The following is a 26816-nucleotide window of genomic DNA, read 5'->3' on the forward strand; positions in this document are numbered from 1 at the left end:
TTTTTTTCATCTCTTCAGTCTTTGCCCAGCATTTACTTGGAAGGACCAGCAAGTGATTTGCTGCGATTTTTCCTCTGCTCTGTGATTCCCCTTCTCTCTGTCCTCTCTCTGTCTCTGGAAAATAAGAATTTAGAGATTTGTGTTAAGTAAGATGATAGCAGGGAGAGCAGGAGCACCTGGATCTACTGCGCTTCTCTCATGTTAGCACCTAGGTTTCGTAGCCCAGCTTGAGGGCAGGTTGATCACCTTTCCTAGCTTGACAGTCTTCTAAAACCATTTGGTTCTTAACAAACTATCCAATCAGTCAGGTTATTATCATTTAATTAGCATGTCTTCTTTCGAAGTAGACCCCAAACAATGCCTGGGAAATGTTATTTCCAGTACAGCTGTCATATCAGAATAGTAGCAAAACGAAATATAGACTGAAGATTTCTGTAGTTGGGAATAGTATGAATGTTTCCTGCTTGAACAGACAAACCTATCTGAGGTGAGATGCCATTTTGCGTGTGCAAGCATTTCTATAACACCAAGGCCACCACTATTTGAAGGGGCTATCAGCACGAGAATTCAAACAGGCAGTTTGAGTAGGCTGTGGTCACTGCAAGAGTCTGTGCCAGAGCACATCTTTTATTTTCCCTTGCTACTCACATGCGTGGCTGGGCAAGCACCCCCCGTTTGCCTCCTTCAGACCAGAGCATCCCTAGGGGCTCAGAAAGGAACTGTGCTGGCAGGCCGATTTAAAAGTAGGAAATGGCATAGTCCAGTGAGTTATAGTGGCTTTTGGGCACAGAGTACCTGATTTTCCTTTGTTTTTTAAATCACAAAGTTCACACTACAGCATGTCTAATCTATTGCATTTTACTGAATTTTGACCTCTATGTGGTTCTAGAAGGGGAAATACAAGAATAAATTAGGGAATCTCCTTTTCTTTCTGACCTGAAACATATGCTTCTTTGATTAGACTTAGAATGTGGCAGGAAATTCTGTACCAGCTCCCAGTGCTTCCTTTTCATCTGTATACTCCGCCAGTAGTAGGTTTTTTATTAATATTTAGAAAGTTTGCCTCCAGCAGTACTAAAATGTGCATCAGAGGACAACAGTTGTTTACTGTGTTTGAACTGAAGAATCTCACCCAGGAGATCTCATTCACTTGAAGTTTACATCTCTAAATCTCGACTTGCAGAAAGAGATCGATGAATAACAATTGTCATTTCAGAGTTGCACCTCTCCAATTATTTATTTGGTTGTGTGTCTTCCCAGATGTACACGTAATTGAATCAGACACTAAAAACCAAATCGCAGGTTTTTAATGACAGCAAGCTCATACCTCTTTATAATATTAAATAAAAAAAAAAATAAACACACATATCCATCTGTAAAATGGTAATGACACAGGAGTCCTCCCTCCCCACCAAAAAGAGTTAAAGTTAATTTATCTGCTTTAAGAAACAACATTATATTCAGCAGACAGCTGACAGGTTACCCTTGGGAAGATCCACGTTTGGACATGACTTAAGATTTTTTTTTTTACCTCAAGCTGGCAGAGGCTACAAGTGTCACCCATACTAAAGCTGGCAAGTATTGAAGATGATGTTGAGTCTCCCTGAGAGAGTTGCATCTACATTTGCTGCACTCATTGCACCTTCTGGCAGCCAGTGTGAGCTGCTGTCTCCAGAAACTTCTAAAACAGTGGGTGCAAAGCTGTGAAAAACCAGCAGCAGCAAAATTTAGAAATCTCATATTACAGAATATTCTTGGGAAGCTGGAAAGGAGATCCTCCTCGTAAAGTTGCAATGACCACTGTGAACACATAACTCTAGTCCATTGAGTTTTAGAGTAGGACATGGTATCCCTCAATATTTCTAGGTAGTCAGCTGTTTTCTCAAAATGCCTTCACAAATGACTGGAGCATTGAAGCTTTTCGGCCTCACATCTTCTATTCTTGATAGAATAGAAAATTTGATCAGATGAAAAGAGAACTAAAGGAAAAAAATATGCCCGTATTCCTAAAAAAATTTTTTTTCTTTGAGAAAAGAAGTGATTTTTGTTCTACCTTTTATAATGAATTTGTGTATAATGTTTTCTTTTGCATCAAGGTTTCAGGAGAAAAAAAGCTTTAGAAAAATCTAATTAAAAAATAGTATGAAACAGTTTGGAGCATAATCCTCTCCTGCATGTGTTTACAAATATAATAAGTATGACTACAAAACATGTTTATAATGGCTTTTTTAATAATATGTGTAAATAAGATCCACATAATCAAAACTTTAATGCTGAGAAATCTTAGCCTCAGGTGTGTGTGGAAAAGGCAGTAATGTTCCAGGAAATAATCAAATTCATTGAACCTCATCTTATTGTTTTTAGGACATTTACTGATCTCATTGTCCAGAATTCCTTTCATTAGTAGGTCTAACCTATTAAACCTCCAACAAGTGTTGGCTACAAAATTTATAGAGAAGAGAAGGGAGTGTTTGAATTCCGTTTATTTAAATGTCATAGCTTAGATACTGCTGGTAAATTACAAGAAAGAATTTACCCTGTTTCTCGAATATGTTATATTTATGAAAAGTGAACTGATACCGAAGGAATAAAAAGAGCAGTGATGTGCGAGGATCAGCTTGCAGTGTTGTTCTGCCTTCATTGTGGTGCCAAATTAAGGATAAGTCACAGTTAAAATATGGCTTATGGTGGTTTAATTCATTCTTGAATTCCCTCTTAACTAATTACTACTACCATGTTGTCAGACAGGTGGAGGTGTTTTGGAGTCTAAAGCACTAGTCTTCTTTTAGTTGTTGGTGTTAAATGTTTCATTGTTAGCAGCTGGTGAGATTGCCTGTGTTGTTCAGTAAACATCACTTCCAATCTGAGTGCACCCATTGAAAACCCAGAAATAGACAAACTGTGTACTTTCTGTCTCTTCCTCCCAGCATTTACATTTTTATTTACTTAAAATTTTGATAGTATCAAGATGTGCTTTTTTCCAGTAACTGTACTTACATTGCACTTGAATTACGGATTTTTGTGATGAGTATAGCGAGCCATTTACCTGAAGAACAAGACTTAGTAAAAGCATTCAAACCATACTAGTTTTTCTTCTTTTTTTTTATTCTTCTTAGAGTTAGGGCAAAAGAAATATCTTATTTCTTAATGCTTTCTCTTTCTCCTTCTCCTCTTTACTCAAATACTACAGCACAGTGTAGGTTTCCAAAAAATAATGGTTAATCTGTGACCACGTTGCTGTGATTCAGTACAGGGCCTTCCCAGTAATTCTAGTCTTCCAAAAGAGCTAAGGCAATTTAACATAATGTGAAGGCTTGTTGAATATTCTGGTAAGTCATTCTTCTTCCTCAATGAGAGTGGTAAAGGTGAAAATGTTTTTGAGGATTAGGGTCCACACAGATCTCTTAACTGAACTGGGATAGTCCTCTGGTTTGCAGTTTTCCCCTGCAGCTCTTCCAGGCTCCCTTAATGTCTCACCAGTCCCTTGTGAAACCTTCCCCTCAGATGTTTGTTTTTACCAATTCGTGAGCCTGGTTTTTGCTTTCCATTACACTTATCACTGACTTGAACAATAAAAACACACAGAAAAAGGTATCTTTTTTCCCTGAAAATATTCTAAGGACAAGTTTTCCTACAGCATATATGTAGGCAAAATGGCGAGGGGACTGTAGTGTCAACTGCTACAAACATTGCAGATCCTTCCCAATCAGAGACCAACTGTCATATTGGCTGGAAGCAGTTGTGGTTGTGCTGATGGATGATCATTTTATGCCTACCAGCAAAAGTCAGATTTCCATGGTAATGTTAGGCTTTGTCACTAAGGTACAGTTGAACCAAAGGTACAAACCTTGTACGATTGTAAACCATTGCCCAGCCTCTGCGAATGGAATCTTGTCTTGGCACTATTGCTTCTTCCTGGCAAAGGTTGTCTATTCCTTCTCTCAGCCTTGATTCCTTTGCAGGGTACAAAATGACTGTAAAGTCTAGGATCTCTCAGTTAGGGCTAAGAGCAAAAGAAATCTCAGAGTTGCAGCTGGAGTGGGGCTGGAAAAGGATTGCCAAATTTTCCCCTGAGGAGTTTTTCACCTGAGGAAGAGCTTGGCTGCCTCTTTCAGGCTCGGCTTCAAGTAATGTGTTCTCCCTCCGGTATAATATGATTTCCTATTACATTGGAAGGTGCTTTCTTCAGTTGAAACGGGAATACTCAGTAGCAAGCAAATATTCGTATTGTTACAGATGTCAGATATTATTCAGCTAATCCCATACCTGAAATAAACTGGACGTGAGGGAAAAGCATTTAATTTTAGTTCAGTGCATGCTCTGGAGAGGACAAGGATATAGCAAAAAGAACCCATAACCAGGTAATTTGTCAAAAGCATCTTCTCCTGTCGTGATCTTAATATGTCATAACAGAGTCTGAACAAGGACAATCAACATCTTCTATCCCTCTGTAGTCTTTGCTGAGGGTAGGCATAGTATATAAACTTCTGTCTCGTCAAAACTAACCATTGCGATCTGATTTGCCTGAGAAGAAACATGGAAACCTTTAAGAAAGTTTTCAAACGAGTGATTAGAAGTGTCTTTCTATTCTGGTTGCTCTGCATGAACAACCTTTTATAATCCTCTAAAATGGATTCTGCCCAGATCCCCTCTGACCTACTGTGCAGTCACTGGACCACATGCAATAATATTCTGAAACTTGACAGTAAAGTTTCAGGTGCTTATTTGGCACTGTCTTTGCAGAGAAAAGCCGAGAAGCCTCCTGCTCTGACAGCATAGGGAGGGGTTTAATGCAATATTTACCCCTCTTTACAGCCCTTTTCTCAATTGAAAAAAAAGAAGTTTCTATTTAGCCTACTAATGTTCCCTTTACATCAACCCCTGAGAGTATTCTTCAGGAAGAGAGTAGCATGGAGAGTGTCAGAGATGCTATTACCATACACTTGATTCATTTTGTGTATTGTACTTGAAGATTGTGGCAATTGAGAGTTCTGAAATGTATAGATGAGTAGACAGGAGAATTGAAAATCCAGAGGCTAAGGCTTTTCTTCAAAGTACTTCCACAGCCTCTTTGTGAGGATTGTTCTGATTCCTAAATGTCTGGTAGTTCCAGAGCCCTAGAGATGACCTTGTTTTGTACCAAACCTCTTTTCCTAAGAAGAAATGCTGCAGCCTTTTGTGATTTGGAATGTGTTTCAGTAATGTAAGCAATAAAGTTTTAGGATAAATTGTTTGTTATGAAGACATTGAAGGGGAAAAACCTATACAGTAAAGTATGTAAGTAGAGCATCTAGCAATAATTCTGCTTTGGGCATGAGAGACAATGGCCTGTGTTTCAGTGGTAATAGAAGTGTTCTATTAAGTTCTCTGAAACCATTGCAATGTGATAGAAAACAGCAAATGATGAAACAGTGCTTTGAGGGGAGCTTACACATTCAGCAAGCATAAAATAAACATATTAAAATAGAAAAAAAATGCCTGATTTCTAGTACTTATTGTTTTATCACTTCCATCATGGGTATAGGATAAAAGAAAACTCTTACTTGCTTGTTAGAAGAAGAAAGCTCCTACTTGAAGTTCTTACTTGGCAGATGTCAGTTGAAAGCTCTGCTATGGAATATGCTGCAATGTCAAACTCTGTTGGGTAATTTTAGACAAATGTGTCATGTGTGACATGGAAATATGGCATGCTGTACATTAGTGATTTCCCAAGTGTTTGGATCAGGTAGTAATGTGCTGAGAAAGTGCTCTTTATCCCTCCACGCTGTGTACTTGTATAGCAGTGGGGAATGGCTTTTGGTAGAAATTACTTTAGTCAGAAAAAGAATCCATTTACAATATGTGCCTTCTAACATCTTTCAGACAATGCATTGTATTAAAGAGGCATTTTTTGATTAATGTTTTATAAACATTTTTCAGCATGACAGCTTAAAGTCCCTGTAAAATTGTAAATGCGTGCATAGTGCTCACTTCCATAAAGTCAAATGCCATCTCATAAAGTCTAGTTGGATCCTGTCAGTGACGGTGACACAGAATCAGTACCTCGGAGCATTAAAATTAATTTGCTTCATTTATATTACTGCAGTGATAGCTAGATGAAAAGAGTCCTCTATTTAAATTATCTTAAAAATACCTTCAAATCTTTCAGGATTTTTTATTATTATTATTTTATTGTTAACTAAATGTAGTGAAGTGCAGCATAATATTTTCATGGGCCTTTTAAGAAGGGGACTACGAAATATAAAAGTAGCAAAGGGGAGAATGTGGGAGGTTATACTGGGTGCAAAGCTGGAGGAAGGACAAATAGCTTTCAGTTGTGCAGGCTGCTAGAGAAACAGCAGCCTTTGACCAGGGATGATAAACCACAGCCTTGGAGCCAAACTGGAATACATCCTGGAGCATTGGAGAGCAAACAGGGTTTTCCCATGCCAGACTGTAAGAGCACTCTTCTCACTCTTCTTTGCCATTGTTGAAGGTCACAGATAAACAGCTTTTATCTCACTAGCTCTTCTTCAGATTTGGAAAGTTATTATATAAAATGAGCTGAGTGAGGACACAAACAGGGAGAAAAATGAAATGTGCTCCATATGACAGGCCTAACTCACTTCTCTCGGTTGCAACGGGACTGTGATTTTAGTGCCCACTGCACTTAGTGGAGCTGGGTGATTAGTGGAAGTACCTAAAATCTACACTGCCACAGGTGAGCAGAATCAAAGGTCTTGGGAAGCAAAACTAAGCGGGCTAAAAGCATAGGAGTGGAAAAGAGGAGAAAAAAGGAAGCAGGGAGAAAATACAAACAGAAAAAGCAAAAGAGTCTCTGAATACTGGAGCCTAAGAGCAAGGAAGAAGATGTGATCACAGAGGAGCACTGGTAGGAGAAACATAGACAAAGTAGAAAAGGGGGAAAATGGGGTGAAAAAGCTGGGACTCCAATGATCTAAGGGGTATTTATGGGACGATCTCAGTGCTTCCTCCCTTCTGTTACAGCTCTCCGTTGTCCTGGTCAGGTGAGGTGCTGCTTTCTCACCCTCCTGCATACCACATTTCTTATTTCTTTGGTTAAGGATAGGATACAATCCTGACTTGTGCCTGTCGCAGTCTTTGGTCACCTCTGGTCCAAAAGCTGGACATACATTCCTGTGATAAGACCATTTAAAAGGTTTTGGCAACTCAACAGCCTGTTACAGCCCTACTTTGAGTAAAGCTGCCAGAGCTGGCACCAAACCACAGAGGAGCACTTTGTCATTCAGTTCTTGTGATGTGTAGCGAGTGAGGGTCTTTGGCAGAGAAGCTGAACCAAGCCGCTGGAAGCCTGTAACTTCATAAACCACAGCAACATCAATGGGTGTTTGTGGCATGAGCCTTCAGGGGATGACAGCAGTCTTAAAACTTAACGAAAAGATGGTAAATAAAGTCATAATCAGTTCTCCTCCTCCAGTGTCAATCAGGATGAAAACCCATGGAAGTCCAATTACCCTGAAATTCAGATAAGCATGATTAATCGCTTTCTGAAAACAAAACAAAAAATCCTTACAGGCATTATTCTTTATACACGTGAATGCAGCCTTCATGCTCCAGATGGCAAATAAATACTCGAGTAATAATGGAGAGCTGGGGAAAGGGAAGAACTGCCGTGTACTTTGAGGATGCTTAAGACTAAGGTAGTGGTCTGGGGCTTAATATATGATTTGATCCTGTGTAAAATGTTACTTGTTTTCGATTTAGTATAGGTATCATACCCCATTAGCACTGGAAGCAATATGCTATAAAAGATGAGGAAAAGAGGAGTGGACAGCACAAAATAAAGATAATCATACCCATTTTGCTTAGCACCTTCATTCCTTGCTGTCTATCTGATAGATTTAAACTTGTCTCACTCACTTTTTTAGTTTTGTTACAGCAGCACCTGTTCACATCACTACTGCTTCAATCAGTGTTTCTGTTATAGCTTCTCTTAGTGCTTGTTCATAATCTCATGTTGAAGATGCATTACAGGCTAAGAGAGAGCATACAGTATCAGCCCAGGCATTATACTACCACTTTTCTTCCTTTGGCTGGGATTTCGTTTCATTTTATTTGGGTTTTTTGTTTGATTTTTTTTTCCAAGTGTTTTATATATATTTTTAAATCCATTTTTTTATTATTTTTAAGAGAACGAAAAGTAACCATTAAAATATGGTTTTCCTCATTAGGAATTTGCATGAGTTTTGTGGAAAACATTAGGAGTCTGATAATGCTTACAGTTACTGTGTATTGCTACGAAAAAGTTCAGACAACATTTTTAAAAATAAATAAAACCCATGCTGCTTTGTTTAGCTTTGTGGTAACATTACTGACACAAGCATTTGCGGCTGTGTTCTGTGGATCTGTCATGAAATATTTTCTGAGAGAGTTGCACACTGGCAAAAGTGGAATTACAAAAATCAGAAAGTGTATGAAAAGGCAATAGGGATTTTTATTTCCATTAAACAGATGCTTACCTGCAAGAAATTATTATTATTTCTTCTCTTCACTGGTTAGTTTTTCGTGGTAGATAACAAGAACTTCAATTGCTCATTAGTGGCTTACAGGAATCTATTGTTGTGACATGTATTTAAACAAGCTGTGAATTAAGAACCTCTTTCCATCCAATGATCTAATTATATTGTCACACTAATTATAGTATTTTGTATTTATATTTGACAACTTTAATTTTCTTTTCCTAGTTTACTGAAATAGCTTTCCTCTAGAGAATTTACATTTTAGGCTGAATTTTCTCATCTTTTCCTTCAGTTCAGAAAATGTACAGAGATTTAAAGCATGTCTCAGTCACTTTGGATACATTTTATTCATGTCTCTGCCTTTAGTTTTGTGTGTTGTCTTAGGCTAGTCATTTTAGTGTTCTCCAATTCTCTGTAGCAGTCCTGCTCAGCTTACTAAAGTATTTTTGGATGGATGAAATTGCACTACCAAAACACCAGGTACTGTCTTGCAAACATAAACATAGCATCTTCATAGCCTGGGACTCTATTTTTCTGTGGTTAGGACTCATAAGGGTCAAGTTGAGACTTGGAAACAGGCAATAAAACCTGTATCCGTTAACAAACACAGTATCATAGGCATTTGGAGTAAATTACACTTGTTTGTATAATGGAAATGGCCATTTAATTTCTATCCAAATACTATCTATTCCCTAGCCCCAGAAATTAGTGTTAATAATAAGCAGCCCTGTTGTGTGATAGGTCCATGATGTTTTGAAGGTAATTATAGTATTGAAATTAAGCATTCAAGCCTTTATTTGATTTAATCTTTCCCTGCAAATACCCACATAAGTAAATGCTACTAGAATGAGGGCAAGACTGTTTCTGGTGTAATGTGATGAAGCTAATCAAAATAATTACAAGAAATGGTGCTATCGAAACATCATGAAGATTTCAGCAAACCTGGACTGTGTCAGCAATAGTGGGATACTGGTGGAGCGATAAATATTTAAGCAATAAGCTGTTTTCTCACATAGGGAAGAGGCAACTTTTATTAAGGGAAACCCGAAAAGGTATTGAGAATGGGAATCTATCCAAGACATAGACAAAAGTTTATGTAAACAGGGCAACTTTGGCTGATCTGAAACATCTCCTAATGGGGAGTGGACGGCATATGGCACAACGCTCAGCTTTTGTCACTACTAAGAGAGGAGACGCACAGATGAGCTCTGTGAAAACTGTGTGTAGTCTGTGTTGCTGCAAGGTTGATGCTGGTGGAAGGTTCCTAGAATGACATTTAAGATGAGAGAGAAAATAAGGTATGTACACAGGTGGCTCCTGAGGAATCGCACCTGCTCTTGTTGGTGAGGTCTGGTCAAGCAAGAGGTTGTTGCAAGTTTGACACACGCCTATGCTTCGTGGAGCATAGCAGCAAAGTTCCAAGATTTAAAGAGATAATTCAACAATAATATGTTCAAAGTAAACATAATCAATTTAATTACTGCAAAACTAAATCAAATTTAATTTTACATATCACATCATCAAGGGGGAAGTTGATGCATGGAGGTGAGTAATAGAATTAGCACTGTTGAGCACAAATTCAAGCTCTTAGGAAAAATAGCCCATCTCTAGCACTTCACACTCACTTCTTCCAGCATCTATAACCTTCTGTACTCCAGCTGCTCCCTGACTCTTCATAGGCATGATCACTTCATATTGCTCACTCAGTTCACTAAACCTTTATATCTCCTGCTGTATCTTTTCAGAAACATTCAGGTAGAGCAGAGAGTTTTATTCTCTAAATACACATGAGCACTCAACTGTAGAGTACTTGACTCTACCTGGACTAAGCACTGAAGTCTGCCATTTGGGTACTCACCACCTGGCACGAAATATGTCAGGAAAACACACCCCTCCTCCAGCGGTGAACGGATTGAAGAAAGGTTACAAACAGGAGTTGGGCAGGTTGGGCGGAGGATAATCATGAAAACACAAAATGGACCACGGTGTGAGGAAGTAAATAAGCAGTATAGCACTACGCTTAGCAAACAGTCATGCTACAGCAGAATGTATTTTAAATCAAGTCTTCAGCAGGAGTTTGACAGCTATTAGCATTATTAGAAAAGATTTTTTTTTTACATTCCTGTACTTCTTCCTCTTCTTCCTTTCTGCCCCAGAATTTTCTCTGCTGTGTGTTTTTGGTTTCTGTTTATGTTCTTGCTGGTTTGTTTGGATTAGGTTTTTTTTTTTTTAATATAGGTGGTTTGGGGTGGTTTTGGTTTTTTGTTTTATTTTTTGTTTTTTGTGAAATGTCAATGCAACATAAAACATTTTGCTTTTATCTGGAGCTCAAAGTCTGAGGTGAGAGTCTGTCTCTTGTTTTTCTGCCTGCAGGGATTCCAATGTTGAAGATAGTATTTGCGGGTTATGAGCACCTGTCCTTAATTTCCGTCCCCTTACTCATCTATCATCCTGCTCAGATTCTTCTTGGCAGTCTGTTGGTACCAACAATAAAATCTTGGATGGTTTCTAGGCAAAAGGTAAGAGTTGCTCGCTTGATTTATGAAGGAAGGTGTGCTATAAGGAAAATAAATACCTAAATATCTCTTGAACTCCTCATGTTCCTTCTTGGAGATCCCGTGGTAGGCATGTTTTTGTTTCTTTATTTCCTTTATGACAGTGATAGTAACAGTAGTATCAAATTAAAAATGCTGAGCTTTGTTCTCCTTGGTTCTGAAAGGGCTCGAATTTTGAAGCTGGACCTCTACAGTTAATTCAAATTATGAATTCATCCAAATTATGAATTGAGATTATGCCTGATAAGAATGCCCCTGTCTTTAGGTAATAATGACAGCTTTGGATTTCCCTTATGGAAAAGTGACAAAGATTTGTCCAGTGGCACGGAGCTGGGGAAACGGGGTAAAACGAGCGTACTTTCTGAATTGAACTGAAGCAGGATGAAAAGTTTTAATTTTTTTTCTTCCTATTTGGGTCACCCTTTACAATATCAAGCAGACGACGGGAGTTGGGTGCATCAGATTTCATCCCAAAATTATGATATGTGATAGCTTGAAGGATTATAGAATATAACCTAGGGGGTCTTGCATCAACATCACTGATTCGAATTACACTTATTTCAGTACAAATCAAAGCTACTTGCATCTGACAGCCATTCTGTTATTTATATGAAATAGCAGCAATGCTTTCAGTCAGGTTCTCAGAACAGTAGTTACCACCTACCAGAAAGCTAGTGCATGCGACTGATTTTACTGCTGTCTTTAGTGTTCTGAGATAATGAGGATCAAGAAGCAGTGGCAACTGAACCAGTTTTTGACAGTCATTTCAGGTGAAGATTGAGACCTTCTGTAGGAAGCCCATGCCACCAGTACCCTGCATTCTCCACTTATCAGTGAAGACTTTTTTTTGATAACTTCCATTTTTCCAATTTTCAGCAAAACTCAAAAGACTGCCATTTTACACGCTTCACTCCACTCAAGTCACCTTGCTAACTTGAATGGTAAAATTCCATAAATCAGTGATTTTTGTGTGGCTTTTGGTTACTTAGGTTGTAAAAAAGCATGAAAACTCTCAAATTCCCAGAAATGAGTCCCGAAATAAGACCTTGTCAAGATATACTTATCATAGCTCAAAAAAATGGAAACTTGAGAATCATATATCATTTCTCCGTAAGTCATGATTGTTTTGGATCAGAAATTACCAGGAGACATAACAGGCTGTGTAAAGAAAATTCCTGTGCAGAAAAAGAAAATTCCTGTAGAAAGATAGCCTAAAGTTGACGCTCCCAGTGACAGAAGGATCCCTGCAATGCTGGCTTCTCTTCAGGATCTAACTGCTCTCTGCTGCCAAGACCAGGAGTAGGGCTGGAGCTCATCCAGACCTCCCTGATCCGAAGGGGTGGTAACAGCCTTTCGGGGCTGTGCTCAGTTGCTGCCTGTTGACACAGCCTTTAAACAGGGCATCAGAAAAGTCAACCAGTACTGGAGAGACTTTCAGTTCACCAGCACTAGTTTCTTATTCATTAAGCGTCAAATAAACCTCCTGTGCTAATCAGACTGTAATGCTGCCGTAGAACCACTTTGGGGGATTGTTGTTCTGTTGCGGCAGTTTCTTCAGTTGGTCTTCTGTATTATTCACAAATGTTATTTTAATTACTCTTTGAAAAAAATCAATGAGGGTGGGTCTGGTACAGTTATAATAAGTATAATAGCAGTGAGTGTTGTGACTGGATAATGGTCTCCTGCTTTGAAAATAAACATGTCATCATCACCCTTGATGTTTATTTTCTATAAACACCTTGGCTTCGTTTTGGCATCTCTCTTGCAGGGGGAGACGGTTATCCAGTCACAGTACTCAGCTGCAGTGACATTCTTACTTAATTATGATAGTACATGTGATCTGGTTGTATGAAATTGAATTTAAATATTTAGAGGTTCATCTACACTAAGGTATTTCTAGTTTGTAAATATGGCAGCAGAATCTGCCAAACTACAAAGTTAAAAAATTGTTTTCCCAAACTAAATGTGGAACGGTGTCTCTCTCCAAAGTCTCTTTCTGAATAATATCCAAATACTAATCTCAAACAGCTAGGTTTAACAATAGTTAAATGCTGGTGTTTCTGAGGGGAATATAGCCTATTTATTTTTAAAGATTTGGATTTTATTTAAGGGTTTACATTTGTGCTGGAGCGTTTTTCAAGCAGCGCTTACAAGCTTTAAATGTACAATATTAAAGGTTAATATCTACAATAAGAAAAACCATCCCTCAGACTGAAAACTGCTTGTTTAGCCAACCCTCTGGAAATGATAAGTCTCTCACTCGACAGGCAGTCTGTCAGGGCACTTCACTTAAAAGGCGAAGGAAAACAGAGGTTCCAAATTTCAGCGATGTGCAAATCTCACGAATTTCCCACTCGCTCAGACCGATTTATCCTGCCTAAGAAAGCACCAAGCTTTGTCGTTGCAGAGCACACCAACAACAGGCATCCTTCACTGTGACCGCATGGGTATACAGGAGCAGCTGAAAACCTAACACCTTTTAAGCCAGTCACATTTGCCTCCTAAGCTACAGAGGCTGCTTCCTTCCAAACTAGATGCATGATCACCTATCATTTGAGTTGATCTTCTGTCACACACTGAATCAATAGTTCAGCAGGTACCTGCAGGTAACGCAGAGCTGGACTCTGCTGTCAAGTATAGGCATGTGGTTTCTCTCCTTCTGCAGTAAGAGCAGACTAGAGCTACAAAGATGTCAAGTGTCCCCTGACGGAAGATCACTTCTGGACTGATGGACTTTGGCTTATTCTTACCTTTTCCCAGCAAGGAAGGTAGAAACATCTGAAGTGCGTGACATTGACCACCGCAGCAGGGACTATACTCTGAGCAGGCTTTGAGCCATATGGAAAGAGGCCAGGGAACACAAAAGTGTTAGCAGAAATTTTCTTTGCAGTCTTACCCTAAGTGGGTCAGAAGCTTTCGTATCTGTGCTACACGTGGTTTGAGTGGGGTCCAAGCAGTTGCTTTCTAAAAGACATCTGAGGCCCACCTCTGCTTCCTTCACTGGCACTGTAGCGGTGTTCTTTGTGGTTCCTCTGTTAAGGCTCTGTGTGTGAGGAGGTTGTGATGGGCTATAAAATCGTCACAAACCCCAGAGTGACCTGTCAGCTGCATGCTGACTCCTCACGCAGCCTCCCAGAAGTACATGCAGCATTTTGTTGCCCCTTATCAGTAAAAATCTTGTCTTGTGCTTTTGGTTGTCTTTTAAGAATATTAAAAAAGTGACTTTTCTGTTTACTGTTTGCAGGCACTGAAGTTAACCAGGCAGCCCAAAGCACCCGTGAAAGTATAACTATGGAGATGGCCTGTGTCACAGTGAATGTATATATGTACTATACTGTACACACAGACAATTGAGACAACTGGGTATTTGTGAATGTTGCTTCGGTGCATATTTTATTTTTTTATTCATATATATATATATATATATTAAAATGATACCTGTTAAGTGCCTTACAGATGCATTTTTGACAAAAGCATTGTTTCCAGAAGCCACTTTGTTGGTTACTGCAAGAGGTTGTACAGTATTTTGGAGTCCCTTAGTTTTTATTTTTGTAACTGAGTGAATGGTCATGACTAACAGCTGTTTCTTTCGTTGCCCCTGCTTTGAAGCCAGGGCGTAGCAGCTGTAAGTCTCTGTTTTAAACTAGCCAAAATGACCAGAAGCCTATCCCACTGCTGGCTCACCCTGGGGAAGAGCTTTCTGAAGGTTTTTTTTCCAAGATTGACTTGAATTTCTGTGTGACTCTGTTACACTCTAGTCATATGACTGTGACATGCCTTTTTCTTCTGAGTTTGTGTATACTCAGCATGGGGCCATCCATTGGATAGAAGCTGAGAAGCATGAATTATTTGCATTTGTTGACACAGTTGTCTAGACATTCCTTCAAAGTTAATGGTTTCTCAAGAAAATTCTTTCAATTCCATTGTATGATATTGTGCTATTGTATATCTTAAATGCCTCATAAGCTTCTTCAAAGAATTGGTCTGGTGCTTGCGTTATGAGTGAAGTATTTGTGTTTGCAGTGAGGAGATCTTTTATAATTTACCCCTGAAGAACACAAATTTTTGTTTTTATTTTTTCTTTTCCTTCCCCCGGTGCAATGGACTGAGATCTGCAGTGACAGAATTTAGGATGCTAATATTGAAACAGAGCCTTTATTGTAGTAAGCCAAGCTATGTTTTCTATATTGCTGCATTGGTAACGAATAATAGCTTGTGAGAACAAGAAAGTTGACAATTATTTTTTTTTCCTAATTAAAAGGATCCTTACAGTAACAGAAATGCTATCGTAGCTAATTTGACAATCTGTCACAACTTTTTTTTAAAATAAAATGTTACTCTTTTTAATAAACTTATCTTAAAAAAAAGTACAAAATACTATTTCTAAGAAGAGTGTTGAAGAGAAAGGAGCACAGGCATATATTTAAGCATACACCCAGCGCCACATCTTGTCTGGGAAATAAAGATTTCAGAAGCGCCCAGGCTCTGAGGTGTACCAGTCTGCAAAAACTGTGCTGGCAATTGCGTGTTGAAACATTAAAAGAAATGAAAGAAATAGGTCAAGCTGGGATCAATATAAATGCAAAAGTTTCATGTGTGTCATGGTTAACATTGCAGTTAATGGTGCAACTGAGTGCAAACAGATCTTTAGCAGATGTAGGTTATCGTAGCTCTGATGAGTCTATACAGCCATTTACACAAGCTAAAGATCTTTTGTATGACAATAAGCATGTGAAATTCATATCCTTTTGCCTTAGTGAAAAAAATTGTGTTTGGTTTATCCAGTCTGTTATTCCTGTGAACAACAGGAAAATAATTTGGTAGCAGTCATCGGTGCTTTACCTGATGGTCAGTCAGTGCAAAACTGCTCTATTGCCGTCAGTATGAGAAAATACTGGGAGCACACAGCATCACCTTGTTCAGAATTGTCATCACCAGGAAATCAACCATGTAATGAAGGTACGTGAGGTGGCAACATGCTGAATTCTTCCATTCCCTGGAGTGGGATCAAGTTCCGCACACTGAGCCAGCGGGAGGGCTGAGGGCCACTGTCCACTGCCCGTGTCCCCTAGGGCTGTGCTCTCTTTTTCCTGGCCAGTGATGCAAAAGGCAGTGGCAGTGATCTCACAGTTTTAATCAATGCATCTCTAGATAGTAGAGTCAGATCCACCAACAAGCTAGCCTGTGAGGTAATTAGAGAGAATAGCATGCGTGTTCTTGGACCAAATTCAAGGTTCCCCTTCCTTAAGCACGCTGACTGGTAACTGGCTCCACATGAGAAAAAATTCCTTTATCTGGGCTTAGAAACTCTGCTTGCACCAGAGAGGCCAAACTCAGGACAGTTGTTTGGGGTTTTTTTCTGTTCTGTTTCCATAAACCTGAACTTCCAGAGTATATAAGGACTTAATCCCAATCCCACTGAAATCAGTGACTCTCTCTGTTGGTTTTGAATGGCAAAGCAAAGGGCCCAGAAAGAGTGCTAGGGGTTTTTTTTTTGATATCTAGGAAGAGTTCAAGCATACAGTAACTTACTGTAGCTGTGCCGATACTAAATAGTCAGAACACTGCAGGTACCCTTACTGAGCTACCTCTATGTACTGAACCTCCGCCTTTCAGTACATCCAACAACTTGATTAGATTCCACTGAACACATGGTTTTTGTTTTGGTTTGGGTTTTTTTCTTCTTCATTTAAGAATATTTCAAACTGTTTTAAGATAGAGTTTTGTTAGAGCCTTTATAAAGTCCTTGTGATTGCTTGGGGCAGCCTAAATATTATGTATGAGTGTTGGTCTAAAGGGAACAAAAAGCAAAACTGAAATACGTATTTTAAATCCGTACTTAATGAAAGTTAATTATGCATATCAAGTCTGTTATGTTTAAAGATGTTTGTTTTATGACTTGTTATTATGCCTACTTGTCTTTAATAAACAGAATGGTTTTGAATTTAATTTTGGTAATAGGAAAACAAGATAAAATTACTTATTTCTCTAGGTCAACTTCTTACTTGTGTTACGTATATTTTGTTCTTTTGCAGGTAAGCTTTTAAACTGTTCGCTTGTTCTTTTTAAAAAAGATGTGAACTGTACAGAAATATTCTATGGACTAAACTTGGGGAAAGAAAGTCCTCAGAATACTGTGAATTATCATCAGCTGAAAATTAATTTATTGAATTAATTAGTTTTTCGGTAGAGGGTTACAACAGTTATGAATCTTTTCAACTTCTTGGCTTTAAATTTAATTGAGAGATATCTGGTATTAAACATAATCAGGCAAAGCTGGTGGCAAACGAGAACTTTGCCCATGTTAAAACACAGATTTTCTTGATCATTAACACTTCTTAGCTTCTGCATATCTATAACCCCATCTAATGATAGCAGAGGAAAAAACCTGCCTAAACAATAAAAGAGCACTTCAGAGGCCACAGGGAATCAGCACTTTGTGTTGAGTTACTCAAACATTTTATTTCCTTTTTCATGCAGTAAATTGAGAAGCTTTCGATAATCCCAGTAATGGGTCAAAGATAAATATTCTTTTATGTAGTTAAAATCAAAACTGTGGTTCCATTTATTGTTATAGATATTTTAGTTATTACGGATAGGCTACAGGAGAGAAAGGCAATCTCAGCAGAAGCTGTGCAGTTGCTTGTTAACAGAGCCAAAGGAGAGTGGCTTGATTTTGCCGAAGTAGTCCCCTACTTTAATCTGGCAGTCAGGGAAAGAGGAGCTGTTAGTTTTCTTTGTGTGTGGTTTTCTGTGGAAATATCTTGACAGCAGGAGGTTAGAAGGCAAGATGAAATATTTTCTGTCTGCAAGCACGTTTTTTTATGTGCAAGTGCATACGTGCATAAGAGATGAGCAGTTATATATGTAGAAGCCACTAGAAAGGGCCAAGTCCCTGGTATACATTTTTTTTGCAAGATTGAAAATGGAGAAAGAGCTACTTTTCTGATGTTATTCTGACATTAAAAATGAAATTTCAGAGACTGAATTGTGTTTTGTATTGAATCATAATCTCATACAGAACCTTCACAGCAGATGATCACAGCATTGTATTTGTAGACATTGTACTGTAGACTATTTTGCACTTAAATAGATGTTGATGCATTTGGGAATTACAACACAGTAAAGGACTAAATCATAGTTCCTCCGTTTTGTTATAATCCAAATGCATTTATATTGCTATTATTATAAAGTGCCAGAAACACACAGTGCCTCACAAACACGTTAAATAGACAAGAGACTAAATTCTGCCCTCGGTTACACTTGCACATCTCCAGCGAAAGGGCTGTTAAGTTGCAGAGCGGTCTCCCTGGGGAAGCTGTTTGAAAAGCCCTTCCATTGTTCTAACAAAGCTCACTGATCATGTAGCACATGACAAGAGTAAATGAAGAGTATTTTACTTTAGGTTTGATGTCCTGCCCTTTCCAGCATCTAAGAAACTGAATCTCTTTTGTCCATGTTTCCATGGGTAGCCCCAGTCTCCTGGACTAAAACTATAGCATCATGTGAGGAAGAGGGAGATTGTTTCCTCTATGCCTTTTTCTTGCTTAAACCATGTTATCACTTGGGATCATTAGACTGTGACTTCTTTGAGGAGGCATTTTGAATTAAATTCTTTGAAGCTTATGTGTGCAGTTCCTACAAAATTCTCATTCAACCCAGACTGCCTTACAGGATGGTAAGTAATCTTCTGGAGTAGCGTGGACAGGGACTATCGCATGGCTTTTGCTCTGCAGAACTAGAGAAAGCAATGCCAGGACATGCAGTTGCAGGCATTGCTGCAGGGAGGTCTGCTTCATGCTGGCATCTGGAGCTGTAGCAGGGGTCATAAAAGCAGCCTCGAAATTGTTCTCTTGCCAGAAAGTTGGAGAGTGAGATTTTCAGTGAGAAGTGAAATTAAATTTGTTAGTGATTAAAAGGACAAGAGAGATGTGTTGGAAGCAATTGGTGCCAATGAGTCCTTTTGGCTGTTCCCCTAAGCAAATTGCAGTCTCAGTGGAATATCAGCTTCTCAGTCCATCAGATTGCAGTAATCAAGTCTGGAGCTGATGGGAGCATGAGTCACCACTTAATTTTCTCATCAGCAGAGGCCAAGTTTTCAAAATATTTTTAGGTGCATTTCCACAGAGACTTCTGCCAGCCAGTGACCTACAGAGTGACAAGAAAATGAGCAATAGCTGCTGTTGAGTCAGGCTCTGCTTCCTGCCACCGACTCTACTGACTGCAGTTTTGGGCAGGGAGGGCATGTAGATCAGAGGCTTTTGGCATTGCTATGCAGAAAAGAGCCCCACTGATTTGATCCCAACACCTGGATTTGTTAAACAATAAAATAACCTGTTAATTCTTAGGCTATCTAGTAGGTTCAAATCAACTCTGGCTCTGTGTTGCTAGCCCTGACCAGAAGCAGGTGTGAGAAACTGATTGTGATCCCTGCTCAGAGAGAGACGATACCCAATGGGAGCAGCTCACAGAAGAGACCGTGCGTTGCCCAAGGATCCCGTGCTGGTGCGTATTGTCCGCTTTTTACCTGTCTCAAGAGTTGCCACTTGGCACAGCCATTCTTCACCCAGTCAAGAAGGAAAAAAAAAAAGCCTCTTTGGATGGCATCCTCTGTTGGTAGGCTCCATCTCATATAATTGTAATGAAATCAAAGGCTTGTGGGTGTTAGCATGTCAATGTTAGTTCATGTATGTAAGAAAAAACTTACTGTTTGTGGTCAGTTTTCTTATGAAACAGTTCCAAATTCTAAGCAAAGTCAGCTCTCTTAAAAGGGAAGGAAATGGGCTGCCTTGAAAGAAAGAAGGTTTCATTGATAGATTAAAAAAAATTATGGAGGTCATGTGAGTCCTGGCCTTTTGCCAGAAGAATTGCAGGAAATAAAATTTGAGAGTCCCATGACAATAATTGGGTATGAAATTCTATTGACAAAAGCTTTTGCAGTTGTGCTCCCTTCCTGTCTTAGCATTGTGACTGCAGTCTTTCCCCATCCGTATCCTTTGTCTGTTATACAGGCCATACCCAAAATGTTCCAAAATTCTTATTTCCTGGTGCCATCTCCACTTAGTTTTGCCACTTCTTGCCAACACTGTTTGGAGAAATATGTAATAAAATGTCCTTTTTTGCCTATTTTGATCCTAAGCTCCCACCCCACCACCTCTTTTTCTGACTCTGCCAGCTAGCTGTCCCTAACTGAACCTGTTGGTATCATCGCCAAGATGATGCTCTTATCTGCTTGGAGAGACCCCATCCTGCAAGCAGCATGACAGGATAACTGTGACCCAGAAACCAGGACAGCTTTCCAAGGCAGTGCTTGGCAAAGCAGAAGTCAGGTTTTTTGTGCTGACACTAAAGACCTTTACACATACTAATTATGGTTCTCATGTTCTTTGTTAGGACTCGCAGCTTCCCTGGATGGAAGGGCCCACACACCCTTGGGCCTGCAGCACTCCAAGGTGTCCCTGGTGGTCCTTTGGGCAATTCTGTATTACTGCATGATATGTTTTGCTAAGTTCATCAGCAAATTCTTACCTGTTCTAGTTGTAATGTTGCTTTAAATTAGAGGATTTTCAAGACAACCTGAATATTATTCTTTATAAAAATGATAAAGAATCTTTTTTCAGTGAAATATTTTAGATCACTGTTTGAAAAATTAACTGTCATTTCCAAACAGTGGCTCAGGACTGAAAAAGATGCATATACAGTACTTTCCCAAAATATACGTGCAGTCGTTCAGGTACCTCACAGCGAGCTGCCTAAAGCCCCCTTTAGAAAACCACTACAACATCTGTTTAGGTCCAATTCGCTGATAAATAAAATATTTCCCAGAGGCATAATACCATACTAAAAAGAAGAGTATGACACAACTTCAACCAGCTAATACGATAACTCTATTTCATGCAGCTCATGGAGTGTTAATGTGGGAAGCCTGTATCTTTTCAGCTTGGCTGTCTGCGAGCATCACACACAGATCTGTCCCCAGGCTGGAACCAAATCCCACAGCCCCGTGAGCAGTAGCAGCGTGGGAGCAGTACTTACCCAGGGCACTGGGGGTTTTATCACCCTGTGCTCACAAACCCCTTTTTCTGGGCAAGCCAAACGTAAAAACATAGCTGAGTGTGATACGTGAGTCAGGGAAACAGAATAAAGTGCTGCAGCATGACTTCTAGCATGCTTCTGATCAGGTAACATATATTTGTGATGTGTAATTCTAACATGTTGCTTCTCTGATTGTAGAGGACATAGAAAGCTCTATGTAGCTATACTATCACATATCAGTGTTCCCAAATGGTCTCGTTTAAAGTACTTATTGGGACATTGTTTTAAAAAAACAAGAAAACTCAAATCTTGCTGATACCAGGTTTTTGGAAGGTTTTTAGGTAGCTTTTTTTTTTTTTTTTTTTTTAAAGTAAGGTGCATCTTACATGTAGAAAAACTGCTCTCCATACATAACAGGATTTATGTTAAACTATTATCTTCTATAATTTAATGTTTTCCATATACTTAAGAATGTATTTTACTGGGATAGCTGTTTACTTTAAACAGCAGAATCTCTCGGCTAATTCATTCCATTCCAGTGTTTAGCTTTCATATATACATAAATATGCCTCAGTGCTTCGCAAGCAGCAGCTTTCTATGTTTAAAAAATAAATGTAGTGAGAAATCTCAATATTTTTCAATACTAGTGAAAATGGCACAAAATTGTGTCTGTTATGATGGCATAGTGGTATTCTTTGAGTAGCTGCTGCCTGGAGTGTGCTTGTGTTTTTCAGAAGCTCCAATTTAGGAGTTTATTGTCTTAGCAACAAAATGTTTGCTCCGAACAATCCCAGAACAACAATACATTAGCAGAAGGAAAAGAGTATTTACAGCCAATAATTCAGCTGTTATAAATTATGACTGCAAAATAAGAGAACGGGGTTCCTTTTCAAAACTTGCTGCCATGTTCTGGTTTCCATGATGCTGAGTAAGGTCACTGATGTTCTGATTAACAGCTGTGCCTTGAGTGGTTTTCATGTAAGGAAGACTTTATTAAGCTTTCTTCTCAAATTTATCATTTTTTCTTCTGTTTTGAATGGAAGAAGAAAATTCTCAGTGACTCTTTAGCCTGTATTACATTCCCACTGACAAAGGGAATTATTAGTTTGCTCCAGAAAGAACTAACAGTCTTTGCCAAATAAACTATGCAGATCACCATGTCTGTTCTCCCTCTCTTCTGCTTAAAAATCACAATATTTGCCCTTCAAAAATCAAAACCCAAATCAACCCTTTGACTTGAAAAAAAATTTGGGCTGACGGGACTGTCTCGCCCCTGCCACAGGGAGAATCATGGAATCACTAGGTTGGAAAAGACCTCTTAGATCATAGAGTCCCACCATACCTGTCCACTACTAAACCGTAGAATCATAGAATAGTTTGGATTGGAAGGGACCTTAAATATCATCCAGTTCCACCCACCCCTGCCATGGGCAGAGACACCTCCCACTGGATCAGGCTGCTCAAAGCCTCATCCAACCTGGCCTTGAACACCTCCAGGGGTGGGGCAGCCACAGCTTCCCTGGGAACCTGTGCCAGTGCCTCACCACTCTCATTGTGAAGAAATTCTTCCTTGTATCTGGTCTAAATCTGCCCCTCTCCAGTTTATGCCCATTGCCCCCAGTCCTGTCACCACAAGTGTTTGTGAACAGCCCCTCCCCAGCCTTCCTGTAGCCCCTTCAGGTACTGGAAGGTCACTATAAGATCCTCATCCACCCATCTTTTAGATACCTCCAGGGATGGTGACTCAACCACCTCCCCGGGCAGCCTCTGCCAGTGCCCAATAACCCTTTTGGTGAAGAAATTTTTCCTAATATCCAATCTAAACCTCCCCGGGTGCAACTTGAGGTCATTCCCTCTTGTCCTGTCATCTGTCACTTGGGAAAAGGGACCGACATTGACCTCGCTGCAACCTCCTTTCAGGTAGGTGTATAGTGATAAGGTCTCCCCTCAGCCTCCTCTTCTCCAGGCTAAACCCCAGCTCTCTCAGCTGCTCCTCATAGCACTTGTTCTCTAGCCCCTTCACCAGCTTCATTGCTCTTCTCTGGACACGCTCCAGAGCCTCAATGTCCTCCTTGGAGTCAGGGGCCCCAAACTGGATGCAGGACGCGAGGTGCGATCCCCATCGCGGGGCAAGGCTGCCCCCTGGCGGCAACGCGAGGCGGCGGGAGGCGCCTCTCCGGGCGCCGTTCCCTCCTCCTTAGGAAGAGGATTAAGAGGGAATGTGTGCGGGATGGCAACAGGGCTTTGCTCCCTCCCTGGGAGCTGCACGGGAGTTCTTGCTTTCTGCCTTCCCCGTGGAATTGTCCCTGCCCGCTTCTCCATCCCCATCCCTGCCCAGCAAACCTGCCCACACCGTCTGCTGCATCCCTCATCCGTCATTTGTGCTGCATTAGGCACTGGGAATTGCTGGTGACACTTGACTGGGTTAAACGTTTTTCTCCACTCTGGGCTGTGTGCTTGCATAATAAATACCAGCAAGTCGCATCTTCTGCCTTTCCACCGACAGCCTGATGTCCTCGGTACCTGGCTGTCGCTTCCTAATGTCCATCAATGCGCGCTTCCGTACAGCCAGGCTGATCTTTGACTCGCCTTTGAAATAGCAACACAGTTTTTCAACAACAAATTATACTTTGACATTAGAAGGTGGCAATCTGTAATGGATATTGCAATCTGAAGATTCAAAGAGACTATCTGTGATCTCTGTCCTCAGCCGAGTAAGCTGGAGTCTCTCTTCCCTCCTACGCATTATTTGATTGTGGTACATAACCTTGGGATGTACTAATAGTCATTAGTCAGAGCTGATATATCCTTTATGGGCCTGCCCTGCTCAGGAAGGGAGACGGTCTCTAGAACAGCAGTAAATCAGCAAAACACACGCTTAAATATACACTAAATAGTGGTTTGAGACATGATCTTTCATACATCATGTAACAAAATGCTTTGTTGAGAGAGTCACACTCGTGCTAATGAGGAAAGAGGGCTGCTGCGATAAGACTTGCAAAGGAGAAATTATTCTGTGGTGGGAGTGAGCCAGGAGAGATCATAGAATCATAGAATAGTTAGGGTTGGGAGAGACTTTAAAGATTATCCAGTTCCAACCCCCCTGCCATGGGCAGGGACACATCCCACCAGACCAGGCTGCCCAAGGCCCCATCCAACCCGGCCTTGAACACCTCCAGGGATGGGGCAGCCACAGCTTCCCTGGGCAACCTGTGCCAGTGCCTCACCACTCTCATCGTGAAGAAATTCTTCCTTGTATCTAGACTAAATCTGCCCCTCCCCAGTTTATACCCATTGCCCCCAGTCCTATCACCACAAGCTTTTATGAACAGCCTTCACGTAGCCCCTTCAGGTACCGGAGGGTCACTATAAGATCCTCATCCACCCGTCTTTTTAAACATCTCCAGGGATGGTGACTCAAACACCTCCCTGGGCAGCCTCTGCCAGTGCCCAATAACCCTTTTGGTGAAGAAATTTTTCCTAATATCCAACCTAAACCTCCCCGGGTACAATTTGAGGTCATTCCCTCTTGTCCTGTCGTCTGTCACATGGGGAAAAAAACATCCACCTCGCTGCAAACTCCTTTCAGGTAGATGTATAGTGATACGGTCTCCCCTCAGCCTCCTCCAGGCTAAACCCCAGCTCTCTCAGCTGCTCCTCATAGCACTTGTTCTCCAGCCCCTTCACCAGCTTCGTTGCTCTTCTCTGGACATGCTCCAAGATCTCAATGTCATCTCGTTCCAACACCCTGCCATGGGGGGTTGGATTCCTGAGCAGCTCATGATCCAAGGGCGGTCATGACTCCCCAGGTCCTTCTGTGCCCTCTTGTAGGTGATGTGGTGCCTTGGAGGAACTGGCAGGAGAGAGAGGTGGGTAAAGAGAGGAAGGGAGTCCTGCAGAGCTGTCCAGACATGATGACTTTGACTGATTCTCACCCCTCAGCAAGGCACCTCCCTGTGCTCAGTTTGCTGGGGGTTGTGCAGAATGTTTTACTCTCAGGGCTCCTGGTCTTGCTGCATTGCCTGTCTTGGTTTCTGTGCTCTTAAGAAGTTGCAGAAACTGTGTCAAAAGGGCTGGCTAAGCCACTCAGCCAGATTTCCATAATGCCTGGGGCTAATCCCACACCGCTTCCACTGAGCACCTGAGCTTGCACATCCCTGTAGGCACACAGAGTCCAGTGGCTTCTCCTGTGGGTCTTGTCACCCATTCTGGAGCTGACCAGATCAGTGCACGTCTGGCATTTTTGCTTACTAGTGAAAATTCAACCAATACAAGAAATACCCAGGATGACTTAACCAAGCTTTGGACCAACAGCGTTGCCTAATGCAACCTCTCCACGTTGCATTTAGTGCCACTAATGCATTAGAGGGCTGTCATCCTCTGTTAACTTCAGTTGAGGTGGGCATCTTTAATAGAGCAGATGCAGCACTGCACGAGACAACATCCTCTCTGAAGCAGAGGGGGAACAGGTTTATCAAAGGGCTTGGTGATGGGCAAAACCAAACTGATTTCAGATACCATGGAAAAGCGGTAAGAATCAGTAATGGTCTTATATGCTCAGCATGTAGGACTTATGGCTTAGGGGCAGTGGTTTATGTTTTTGTGGAGCAAAGGGAAAGCAAGAATCACAATGACACAAGATGGGAAAATGAGTATACAGGTAAGGACACGATGAACAGGCATGACTGTATGCCAATTAGTTATTTCTAAACCTTTGTGTTTTGGTTTTGTTTGGTTTGGTTTGGTTTTTTGTAATGGCATCTGAGGATTTAAGCTGTGGGAATTTTTACTGCCAAAACTGCATTTGATGCCTGTTTGGCTGGTGGGGAGACAAGTGTAAGACAGATATGCATTGGAGCTGAATATGAGCTGCTTTCCACGCCTTTGGTCAGTAATTTGGACCCAAAGCCCCTGTCACTTTGCTGAGGGATGGCAGCCTAACATGGGTCACAGACAGTGGCAGGCTGACCTGTGCTGGAGGAACTGAGATCCTCCAGTTCCAGCAGAACATCTGTGATCAACACGGATGAGGGAAACAAGGGAAATCTTTCAGTTGTTCCTCTAGTAAATATTAGAGTTATTTTTGCCTTTCTTTTCCTAGTTCTGTCATTTTTTTTCCTCCTGAATCTGTTCTAAACATGAAGACAGATAAATATCCATACAATCCATACAAGACGAGTCAATTAAGAATGGGGATGTGTGAATGGTTTGCCTTTTAATAAATTAATCAGTGTTCGTGTTTTTAACAGCCTTAAGAAGAGATAAAACCTCTGTCCTTCTTGTCATGGCAACTACAATAAACGAAACATCATTCAGAAGTCAAGAAAAAACCACAACCACTTTAGGTCTCAGCCAATTCCACAAAGTAGCAAAACTCATTACTAATTCAAAGGAGCTGTGTCCCTCAGAGCTCACCATTACTGGTTTTACTGCTAATAATGCTGGAGCTGCATAAATTTAACAGAAGGCAGAGTTTGGCAGAAGGCATAGTGGTGTTGAAGTGCCACTATCCTAATCAAACCCCTCCATGAGGCCTCGACTTGCTACGGTCAGCCTGGCAAGAAGCAATGCTGGGTCATGGGGAAAGAGCTGGGGAGAAGGTGGTTACAGTTTTATAGCTATAGCAGTCTGGTAACATTAAACCTAGACAGACAGTGGAAGAGGCCATAGGTATTTGTAATTTATTCATAAACAGCTATGCCATCATAAGAAACTTTTTAAAATAATATGTGATAGTTCTTTAAAT

The 26816-nt window shown here is 40.5% G+C and overlaps 1 protein-coding gene across 1 annotated transcript in view; it reads left to right on the forward strand.

The window, feature by feature from the left end:
• Positions 1-22220, forward strand: part of LOC104067523 (sodium/bile acid cotransporter 7) — a 105307-nt gene extending 83087 nt beyond the window's left edge. Inside the window, exons 7-8 of the mRNA XM_054065551.1 lie at positions 10854-10999; positions 14280-22220. Of these exons, the coding sequence (XP_053921526.1) occupies positions 10854-10999; positions 14280-14324 (191 nt within the window). The 3' untranslated portion in view covers positions 14325-22220. The remainder of the gene's footprint in view (positions 1-10853; positions 11000-14279) is intronic.
• The last annotated feature ends 4596 nt before the right edge of the window (positions 22221-26816 follow it).

Source organism: Cuculus canorus, chromosome 4, assembly GCF_017976375.1.
Source record: "Cuculus canorus isolate bCucCan1 chromosome 4, bCucCan1.pri, whole genome shotgun sequence".
Classification (NCBI taxonomy): domain Eukaryota; kingdom Metazoa; phylum Chordata; class Aves; order Cuculiformes; family Cuculidae; genus Cuculus; species Cuculus canorus.